At 42.0% G+C, this 11,440-nt stretch overlaps 1 protein-coding gene and 2 non-coding genes across 3 annotated transcripts; all 3 read right to left on the bottom strand.

Moving 5' to 3' along the window:
• Positions 1-338: 338 nt before the first annotated feature.
• On the bottom strand, positions 339-8,474 carry PABIR2 (PABIR family member 2). Its single transcript, XM_088538561.1, has 10 exons — positions 8,235-8,474; positions 8,014-8,092; positions 6,696-6,752; positions 6,320-6,363; positions 6,186-6,240; positions 5,856-5,957; positions 4,759-4,847; positions 4,165-4,229; positions 2,643-2,739; positions 339-1,323 (listed from the first exon to the last, which is right to left on the bottom strand). The coding sequence occupies exons 1-10, from the start codon at positions 8,348-8,350 to the stop codon at positions 1,173-1,175; spliced, it is 855 nt and encodes a 284-aa protein (XP_088394687.1). The 5' UTR covers positions 8,351-8,474; the 3' UTR covers positions 339-1,172.
• On the bottom strand, positions 1,416-1,560 carry LOC148590807 (small nucleolar RNA U109). Its single transcript, XR_015914246.1, has one exon. It is a non-coding gene; the product is annotated as a small nucleolar RNA U109 (small nucleolar RNA).
• On the bottom strand, positions 1,666-1,809 carry LOC148590806 (small nucleolar RNA U109). The gene has a single exon (XR_015914243.1). It is a non-coding gene; the product is annotated as a small nucleolar RNA U109 (small nucleolar RNA).
• Positions 8,475-11,440: the final 2,966 nt, after the last annotated feature.

The raw sequence follows: 11,440 nt of genomic DNA, 5'->3' as shown, positions 1-11,440 counted from the left end.
AGACACTGCGAGCGCCGATGCAGCTCCTCGGCCAAGCAATCTGCAGAGCAGTTTGCGATCCCACCTTCAAGCTTTTCCTCAGCAACCAAACGTTCGTTCAGTTGCTGGCCCTGCTGGTGACAAAGGCAGAAACGCTGTGGGCAGCAGGTCACGGTCCCCACGGGTGTTTGTCACGCAGGCTGCCCCGTCGGCGCGCGGGGATCCCGGCCCCAGGCTCCGCTCAGCGCCCTGCACACGCTGTACACAAAGGACCTTCCCACCCACCCGCAGGTTACATCCCATAATCTGTAACAATGTCCCCTAAGGCACAAAAATACCTGTGACCTCAATGCCACAGGAGACATTGATGGTGCCACACATGTTCTCCTACACAGTAGTTTCAATAACTTAGTTATTATTTGCACTGTATGTCTTAGAATGAGGCATGGATTCATTTTCCCTGGCCAAATGCTTCTGAAAATTGACCATATTTCATATAATCTGTAGGATGAAGGGTCTGGAGAGAGAACTATGCAGCTACTTTAATCATGTTCATAGAGTATTGTTACTTTTTCAACCGATGGTGGAAATACCAGTCACTATTTTTAAAAAATGTAATAGAATTAGATTTCCAGACCAGCAGTGGTCTTCTCTATTAAAAGAAATGACTGGTAGCACTAGGAAGAAAAAAAAAAAATCCCTTCTGCAAGAGAATTTTGAACTAGTTATTGGAGAGGGGGGGAAAAAAAAAAGTACATAGTTTTACTTAATGGTAGAAGTGCCAGAGAATAAGTTAATATTTTCAAATCCTTCTGAACCACATTATTACCCTAGACATAGTGACCACAATAGTGATAAGTATTTTTCTAAAAATTGCAACACTAATAGGTAGACACCTATCTTGGAATCAAAAAGTGTATGCAAGTTTTTGAAAGCAAAAAGTTAGTATAATCTGAGCAGACATCTTGCCTATAAAATAAATCCGCAAAAATCAGACATTAATATGGTCTAACATGTCCATTAAATGGATAAATCAAAATCACTGGAAAGTTGCCAAGGATTGCAGTTACAATAATTTTTTTTCCATTTAGCATTAATCCTCGCGTTAATGGTTCAAGGATCAGAGTTCGTTTCTCTGTACGAGTGCACAGTCAGGAAGCAGCACAGCCAAACACCGACTCGGAACCGAGAAGTCACTTGGGTGAGAGATCATCCATGAGGATGAACGAGGAGCAGGAGTTGGAGCACGTTACTGGAGACTCGGTGGTTATGCTGCCTTTAGTCAGGGAATCAGAGGAAGAGCCAACGCTGCTGCTGCTCCCATCAAGAATATCTGAGGACAGGCTGGGGAAAGAGAAAAATGGCAATTCAGTAACACGAGCACCACGACTTTGTGTACAAGTTAGCTAAGTCAGGGCATTTTCTGCACTGTAAGGACATGTAGGAGACATATACTACCACTCAGTCTCTTCTGTAGGACTGGCGGCCCTGAAGACTCCCTGTTTTCTCTAGCATGTTATATGGATATTCATGCTCCTTAAGGGAACAAAGAGCAGAATGACCTTTTCTCTTAACATGCAGAATTAGGACCAACTTCAATCAGCCATTGAAAAGAGGTGACACCTGGTGAGAACCCACTTTGAACACAAACTCAGCGGAGTCAATGCACTTGCCCCATCGCTGAAGAGATGTAGGAGACACATACTACCACGCAGCCTGCACTGCAAGGCTGGCGGCCCTGAAGACTCCCTGTTTTCTCTAGCATGTTATATACATATTCATGCTCCTTACGGGAATAAGGAGCAGAATGATTTTCTCCTTAACATGCAGACTAAATTCAGACCAACTTCAAAGAGTTACAGAAAAGAGGTGATAACTAATACCATTAGAGCAGAACCATAAAAGGTTGCAGGAAAGGAATTACAAATCTACTCAGCAATGCAGCAGAGATGTCATTAATTAGCAAGCTTGTTCTTTTACATCGTTAAAAGCAAAACACTGAAATGTGTTTTTCCCTTTTATATAAATAATTCATCTGTTTCGATTTTGAACCTTTGATGTATACAGAGGGCATGTCAATTGATATTATTAAATTTAGCCAGAAGCAACATGGAAAAAAAAAAAAAAAAAAACATTTCTGGACGTTGCAATTCTGTCAGTTAGCTGAAATTACGGTATACAGTTTTGACATTCCAGAGTACTTTATCTGGCTTCTTTTGACACAAAGCACTAGTCAGCTTCTTATGATTTACAATAAAGAAACAGCATGTAACAAAATCATAAATGTATCGAGAAGAACTACATGACTGCATCAACCACTCACACAGGATAACCCATTTCCTAAATACTCAGGGAAGTGCCACCAATATTATATTACCACTGCCCACGGTGCAATGAAATGAGGAGGAAACTTCTATACAAAGTAACTTTGCTTATGAGCCAATTATTCAGTGTTAAAGTTATGACACAAAATCTAGGTTAGTCTGCTCAGGAGGAATTTATCAAACAAGCCTGAACATTGTTACACTACAGTAACACAACAGTAATTCCTAGTAAAATGTACACATAGGCTATTCACAAAGATTATTCTTGAAAAAACAAAAATGCTCTTAACAGATCTACATTCTCCGTTTTGGCATTTCAGGGCACATAAAATATTTTACCATGAACTGAGATCTGTCAGATGCGTAACATCTGGAGAAAGCATGTTGGTTGTTCCTTGAAAAAGTCTCTTTGGCTGACTTTCAGTTTCCATTTCACCTAAAGAAAATAGTGCAAAAAGTCAAATTTACTTGGGTCTCTGAACATCCATCAAATATTTGTCTGTTTTAACAGAGATGTTGCCCATAATATTGCAAGGCTGCATTTATATTACAAGGTCCCTAGTGCATCCAACTGAGCACTTGGGTAAGGCACGTTACCTTGATGCTAGCTGTTGTTTCATCATCCAGTCCATCTTTAATTTAACTATTACTTCAGCAGTATCTGAGGGACTAAAATAGTCTTACTAAACTGTAAACTCATTTTAAACTCACTATTAAACTCACTGAGAAAAAAAAAAAGGCACTTGCTACTTAGAAAACAATCAGATAATGTGTTCTAAAACAAACTTATTACGGAAGTTTAAGCCTCAGCTGAGCTAAGGCAAATGACGTAAGAAAGCATGGAAATTAAAATTCTTAGGGATAATCATGAAAATAAAAACACCAAACTGGTATACAATTTCAACCTCCTGAATACCGCAGATACTCATGTGCACATACGATTTCTCATAAAAGTTGAATATAAAAGTTTAGCATGTATATGCATTTGTACTTATTCATCATGGTTCAGACTTTCTTTAAACCTGTAATCATTTAGTGGCATTAAAAAATTCGAACAGAAGTGGGAGAATTCATGGATTACTAATAGCCCAGACAGAAGTGACACCTCCAAAAAGCCGTCTGTCTTTCCATCAGTCCAAAGCTCCCTGGATAGTCTTACTTAACAAGACAGTCAGACTGAAGAAAAACAAAATAAAACCACCCCAGTATCTTTGCTCAAAGGCTGAACCATAAACATATATCTTGGAAAATGAAAGAACATGCTTTTGGTTCATTCCAGAATATGCGAGTAGGGAAGAAAACTATCATTAGAGGCACGTTTTCAATTATCTTACAATCCTGTTACGAAGATTTGCTCCAGGATGCACTTTCAATATCTTAACACTGAGTGCTTCCAGGAAGGAATCACGTTTCCCCTTGCAACAGAACACTGATACATTCCATTTCTCTAATTCTCACATACTTACCTTCTGAACTTTCAGAGTGAAAACAAACATTTTCTACTGGGTACTAAGTTTAGATGATATTGCATGATAAACAACATTCCAAGAATGATCTGAAGGGTGTGCACCATACAGTGACACTCTTTGGAATTTCACAGCTTACAAATATTCATAAACGTTTAATTCCAGATTGATTAAAGTGTGCCTCTTGAGCAGTAGCTGCTTTTAAGGTTTTTCATTCTTTTATTTTAAACTAGCTCCTCTACATTTTATCTCGAAGGTAGGATCAGCAAATTCCAGTTCATCGTGGATGCAAGAACCTTGTATTTATGGGACAATAAAAAAACAAGGAAAAGAGAACATATTTAGCTTAAAAACCACGTCCATGTTGAAACATCTGATAATGTGAATACACATACCTTTTCTTTTAATGGGACCAAGAACGCTGGGCCTGATACAGTTGATTGGACTTTGACTCCTCCTGCTAAAGAGATAGTATTGATAGTAAGGTCTGTAAAGTTCCAAATTTGAAAAACAGGCTTCATATCAAGTCAACATAACCTATCACATGAAATGCTCTTTAAAACTACTCCAGTGCAACTGGAATGTGAAGGAATCTGAACATGTAGGTAAACAAGGATGTGCTGCCTACGAGGAGGCTGTGTGCTTTTGCTGTACAAACACAGTAGACTTTCTGTAGTTTTCTGCCCAGCACATCACATTCTCACTTACATCCATCTCTAATAAACTTCATTACATTGGTCAGTATGTTATGTGAAACACCCAGGAATTTCCCAAAAGTCTATTTTAAAGTTGACACAGACTGTTAAGGAACATCCACAGGAATATGCCATTGGTAGTTTGAACTCTCAGAGCATTTTCATGTAGCAGTATTACAACTTTGATAAAGCAAAATCTCTTTTAATGCCTGAACATCACCTATAACTAACCTTTATGCTTGCCTTGCAATTCAAACCAATGAGTTCCTGTCACCACTTTGAGAAGCTACTTACCTAGAGAATCGCCTTGTTGGACTGGGAATGGGACTTGGAGGTAATCCATTACTGCTCACAAACATTTGCAATGATGGTGAAAAACATTGCTGCAAAGAGAGTCACATTAAGAGACCTCAGTTACCTTTTTAATACTCCAGTGTTCCCTCCCCAGCCCATCAAAACATCCCCAATTAAAGAAAACCTAGTAACAAAAGCTGATTATCAAGCACAATCTTATATTAAAACTGAATTTACAGAACTATATTGGCTAAAGCAATACCGCTCACATTAACCTGTTTTTATGGGTTTTTGAATGCACGAAGTTGAAATAGATGACATTTTCTAATCACTGTTAAACTCATTATACCAGGGTCAGCTTTACCCAGTATTAGTACTGGCTGCTCTGCGCACCAACACACGTGCAATGAGCGAGCAGCAATAAAAAAGCAGAGCCAGAAAAGAGCATTAGAACAAGTGCAAGAAGGCAATTCTCCAGACACAGTTGCACAGTTTTTCTTTGTGAAACATTTTTCAGTTTTCCAGTTATAACTGAAAAAATTATCAGATCTTTATCTGAAGTCCACCTCTTTGCATTTTCCAGCATCTGCCGGTCCTCAGTGAAAATTTAATGTGGCAATTTTGAACAGTCTTTCTTTGCAGCAACTTTATGCCCTGCTTTCCCTATCTGATGGGCACATTTCCATTGTCATCAGAGGTGAGCAGCTTCCTACCTTTGTCTATTTCCTCTTTCCACATTTGGTAGGTTCAGATCTCGATGCTTCTTCCTCAGCATTGCCTCAACTTACGTAACTCATGTCATCTGATTACTGCAGCGGTCATCTTAGAACCAGAGCCCCAGCCCTCTCAAACACCACACAAACAGCAGCAAACACCGAGTGTGGCAACAGGGCAGAACAACTAGCACAGTGCTTAGGCTGCAAGCTCTAAGGCAACAAGCAACTAAGTGCTAAAAACAAAGAAAATGCAAACTTCATGTTGTCAAGATATTTTTCTTCCTTAATATAATGACCAAAAAAAAAGTCAAGTTTCATCTGTCTTAAACAGTGTTATTTAATCTAACATGTTTTCTCCTTTTGGTTTACCATTTATCCTACCTTTCCTATTCCTCTCGTAGGTGAAGGTGCAGGCGAAACGGGGATGAAGTCTATTCTTTTGGGGGATGAAGATTTCTCAGACTTGTCCAAATCATTGTCGCTCTGTAAATAGAAAAATTTCAAACTTAATAGTGTCACAGAATGTTACCTTAGAATTCAAGCCACAACTTTCTGACGGAAAGTTATTAGGTCAACTGCCCAAAAGAGATAAACCAAATGACTTTAAGATTTTCTTAAATTATTTCCACAGTTATTTCCTCTCTTTCCCTTAAAATTCGTTAGTAGAACATAAAAGTAAAAATAAAAATGAAACATCTATAAAGAGCTTACCAGGCTCAAGCTTTCCTCCCATGACTGGCTTATCTGCATTGCTGTTTGCACTTCCCTAGGATACAAAAATATCATCAGTAACTACAAAGAGGACAACTCTGGTTACTTTATCACCTTGTTTCACTACTGCTCACCTTTCATGTGCTGTTTCCCTGTTCATTAAATCCACTCCTTCCTCCTGCAAGACAGAGATTCTAAGTTTCTCTGGTTCAAAAGTGCTTAGAACACCCTGGTTCAATAATTTGCCTCTAGAATTCCAGTGTGAACACTACAAGCTCTCCAGAAAGAAGAGACTGATAGCAGCCCACTCAACATGTCTCTTTAATAAATAAGCAATGAAGTTTAAACATGACAAGCACTGGAAGGACACTTCATGCCAGAACTGAGTTCTTCAACTACTAAAGGAAATGGAGCTTAGAAAGAAAAAAAAAAGAAAAGAGAGATTCCCATTATAGAAGCCTTTATATAAATACTGGAGTACTAAGATATATAGTTAAAAATTATACTTACCCTTCTGATCTGATGAAGTCGGCTACTAGGAATGCGAATAGGAGATGATGACAGCAACTGAAAAAAACACGACTAACATGTTTAAATCACAAAAACCACTGGCTCACATGCATGCTATTTCTTACCAGCCTTAATTCACCAAGAATGTAATAATAAAATTGATCTGTACAAACACACGCACAGCTACATAGCCTTGCAGACAAGAGAACACTGATCTGCAAGAGACTAGTTCAAGTCCTTGCAAACTCATTTTATCACTCGGCAAGTGGCACAGATCTCAGACTGCAGGGCTCAGTATAGCAGTAAGAGCACGGGGTATTATGAATGAAACAAAAAAAGAACATCATGCAACTTAACTCTCTAACGCTGAGAATAAGACAGACTCCACTACTTACTTATTCAACCATCTGGCTTATAAAAAGAGGAAAAAATCTCAGTGTCTCAGCTTCACCTTGAACAGAATTCCTGAAAACTTGCCTTTTGCAATAACATAGTATTTTAACTTTGGCTACTGCCACAGTTACACAAGTGTAACATGACCACTCAAAATGTAACATACTACTGCAACATCTACTGTTTTGAGTTACAATACTTCTTAAATATAACTTCCTAGAATTTTAGGAGAGGAGGAGACTTGGAACTAAAATTCCAACCCACTTGTTCTGAACAAAATAGAACATATGTTGCTTATCTGTCTTTCCAGACTTCAGGTTGTGAGAAGCAAAGTTTAGATGAGAAATAAATAAATAATGCAGGAAAGAGCAGAGGCTGATAATAAGGAGAAGGAGTAAAGGGGAAATGCAGCATTTCTCAGAACTTCAGAAACTGCAGCACTACTCTAACAACCTTACACACTGGGGGTAAGAGTTTCACCCAGTATATAAATTACTGTCCTTCATGCGATGCTCTGATGCACAGGTTCAGCTTTTTGCAAGAAATATTGTCCATCAAAAACATACATTTAGAGGAAATCTGTGGCTCCCTCTTTTACATTTTTACTGAAGCATCAAACAGCCATTCACAATGTTCAGTCGTGACAAAGGTTTTCTCTACCACACAGTGCTCAGCTTGCACATTAAGTTGCACAGATTCTAAAGTGGCTTCAGCAATTCTTCCCTTCTGGGGGAGGGAGGCAAAAATATATGTTCAACACACAAGTTTATTTATCTGCAAGTTGTGCCTACAGATGGAATAAAAATACAGCATTCTGAAGGCTTGCTACGGTGCTTAGCGCAAATAAAAATCGAATTTATCTTGAACTTTCCCAGCTAATTACTTCTTGCTAGGCACAAACAAAGCCACGCTGGAGATTCCCTACCATACTGTGACGGCTCATAACTGTTGTGCTGTTCCGGCGAGTTCGCAACACATAAGGCTGAAAAACCTGCGAGTTATCACTGAGGGGAGAGGGAAAAAAAAAAGAACAAAAAAACAAAACAAAACACAAAAGTTCGGTGAGCGGCTGTTGGGGGCGGCTCCGCGACGCGTTTCGGCCCGGGCCCGCCGCAGGCCGGGCCCGCCGCTCGGGACCCCCCTCACCTGAGCCCGTGGATGAGGGGGGCGCTGTTGGAGCGCCTCAGGCCGCCGCCGTCGCCCGGCGCCGCCGCGCTGCCCGCCGGCAGCTCCAGGTCCAGCTCCATTTTCTCCTGAGCCATCGCCGCGCTGCCGGCCCCGGCTCCTGCCGCCACGCCGCGACGCCCATTCACTGCCGCCGCCCGCAGCGGCTCCTCATGCCGCCGCCGCTCGCCCGGCGCAGCGCGGCGCGGCCGCCCCTACAGGCCCCGCGGGCGGCGCCGCAGGCAGCGTCCGGGGCCGCGGCGGGCGCGCCGAGCGGGGCGGCCCCAGCAGCGCCCCATGCCGGGGGCGGCCCCTTCCCACAGCCGCTGCCGCCGAGCGCCCGCCGAGCTCCCGCGCGCGCCGCCGCCGCCGCCGGAGGGGAGCGACGCCCCGGGCCGCGCACCCACCGCGCATGCGCCGCCGGCGGGGCGGAGGCAAAGCGCACCGCCTCGCACTGCACATGCGCCCCGCCACCGCGCCCCGCTATTGCGCATGCCTACGAGAGCCGGCGCAGGCCCCGCGAGCGCCGGGACGCGCGGGGCGCGCTGATTGGCTGGCGCCGCAGGGCGTGCTTTTGAAACGGGACAATGAGCGGCGAGGCGCGGGCGCGCGGGGCGGGGCCTGCGTGGGGCCGCGGGTTCGAGTCCCGCGGGGCCCGCGTCACGCGTGGGCGCTTCGGACGCTCTCCCCTCAGTCCTACTGCCCTTTCCAGCGTTTTTCTCCGCTGTTCCCAAGTGTTATTTTGCTGCTGAAATACGCGCCCATTTTTTTTTTAATTGACCTAACAGAAATCTGGCATAAAGTTCATGGAAACACACGATGCCAGTTCGCAACTGCACTCTTGGGGCAACCTTTGGAATCCATTTCACTTGATCAAAGTATGTAAGTTTGTAATTTTGTGCTTACTAATTTTTAACGTATCAATGCCTTTCTACAATAACAGTTATAATTTACATATTTGTCTTTTTCATCCAGGGCTCTTCAGGATCTTTAACAGTGAGAGATTTCAAAAGTTTTACATCCTCTTCAGCGAAAGTGCAATAGTTGTCCTACGGCGCTAGCCATAGAAGCAGCTAAATCGGAAGAGTTTTTCACCCCTTCAGCTTTTTTAAGAACATTGCTGAACAAATTATTCTCTTCATTTATACATGATCATTTAAACTATCATAGGTAACTGAACAAACCGCTGCATATACAACTTTGCTGTTTGTTACGGGACCTGTTTGCCCTGTTTTTGTTAATCAAAGCTAATGTGAGCAAGCTCCATTGCTTCCACGATCAGATTGTTCCCTTTTTCCATGTCCCACTTTCTATATTTGTCATTAACTGCTTGTTTTTGTTTATGCTTACATTTCTGGCACTATACTGATAATATTAATATAGATCTTTGTATCTGGGACCTCTTAACAGGTCTGCATAGATTACATTTAAAAAAGTTAGACTTTTTCTCAGAATAAATTTTCCATTCATATCAAAAAACCTGGAGACAAAACTCAAACTTGCATTACTGCAGAAGGAAAACCTTTTATAGTCTAGTGTCACTGTTTACACAATCATCTATTGTAGCCAGTCCCATCTTCCCATCCCATCTTCCTGTGGGATGATACAGAATTCCCATCCCCTTCAAAGACAAACAAGGTAAATACTACACAACTTAATTTTGTTTTTTCACTAATTATGACAAGCTTGATTTGTGGGAAGAACTGGGATCTGGCACTGCAAGAGCAAAAAAAAAAAAGTGTTAATCACATTGTACTGCCATCTATTTACTGAAAGCAACAGCATCCTTGCACTCTGATTTTTAATACAGAACTTGCACCATTCTCTTTGTTAAATATTTCAGCACAAGCATTTCATACGGCAGCTGGACACGAGCCAAGAGGCAATTCAATTGACAGTACCTAGCAAAACAGCTAGCCCTGAGGGGAATTGATGGTGGCGTCATTAATGCAAAAGCCACCTGCAAAATACAGCTATATCAACCAAGCTATTATGTGGATTTTGGTATTTATTATTATTGCAGAGCTACTGTATTGTGTCCTTGTCACAGACAGCAAAAAGCTTCAGGTTCCCCTTAGAAAGAAGCCAACAGGATCCAAAATGTGGCTGAGAGCACAGAAAACACCAGCTCCATGGATGCAAATTTCACAGAGCCAGACATCACCACATCAGCTTGTTATCTGACTGGGAGGTTACTAGAACCGGGTAGAAATTTGTGTGTATATATATATATTTATATAGAAGAGCAAGGAGGGAATGTCAGGGTGACTGTCCAAGGCCCTAGGGATCCACGCTAGGAGCTGGAAGGCTAACGAGGCAGAGAACGGGGAATAGGAGAGCTGTGCTAGGGAACAGAATGAGGTGAAAGATGAAAATGAGGAAATCAAACCCAAAAAGCTGTGTGAGGGAAACTGTGCAAATAGCCACAGGAACAAAGATTGGGAAAGGAGAGAATATGTTAAACAGAGCCCTAGGAGGATATGGGTGAAGGAGGAAGATTCAGAGTGGAGAAATAAAAGGGGGGAAGATGGATGAGCAAAGTGATGCAAAGCAACTGGTGGGCATGAACAGCCATGGCCTGGAAGATAAAACTTTCTATAATCTACCTTTTATTCTGCAGTTATTTTTGTTCTGGAAGGCTGCCTGGAATACTCACCTAAACTGTAAACTGATGTTAAGACGCCTGAGCCTGCGGACAACCACCAGCCGTACTGCCGAGAACTGTCAATGGCTTCATTCATCCTGGCACAGTATTAACTGCTTAGCTGTGGATATTTAAATGTCAGCAATTTAGCACTTAGCAAGAGAGCAGTTATAAACATATTTTTAGACATCTGCAACATTTACATCCGAATTTCATATGACTAATACAAGCAGAGCTTAGTTTGAAGTATAATTTGGAAGGAAAAAAATAATTCTCCCCTCTTCTCCTTAAGTCTCTCTCTACAAATGGAGACACCACTATCTAAGTAGTTTATTTAATTCATGAGTACTCACGAAACATGAGTAAATACCGCAATAAAATAAATTATTAACCAAAAAAAAACCCTGCAAAAATCAAGCCTAGAGGAAGTCAAAATTCCAGAAATAGTATGTAGAAATGCGCTTCCTATTCAATGGCCAACGCACGCAGCGGTTCGCGGGGCTCCCTGTGGGTGCCGGGCCGGTCGCCAGCCCCGCGGTCCGGA

This window comes from Tinamus guttatus, unplaced genomic scaffold (assembly GCF_059628265.1).
Source record: "Tinamus guttatus ecotype Peru unplaced genomic scaffold, ASM5962826v1 Tinamus_guttatus_pri_ptg001087l, whole genome shotgun sequence".
Lineage (NCBI taxonomy): Eukaryota > Metazoa > Chordata > Aves > Tinamiformes > Tinamidae > Tinamus > Tinamus guttatus.
Note: the sequence above shows the minus strand (reverse complement) of the source record. Positions and strands in the feature narration are given on the sequence as shown.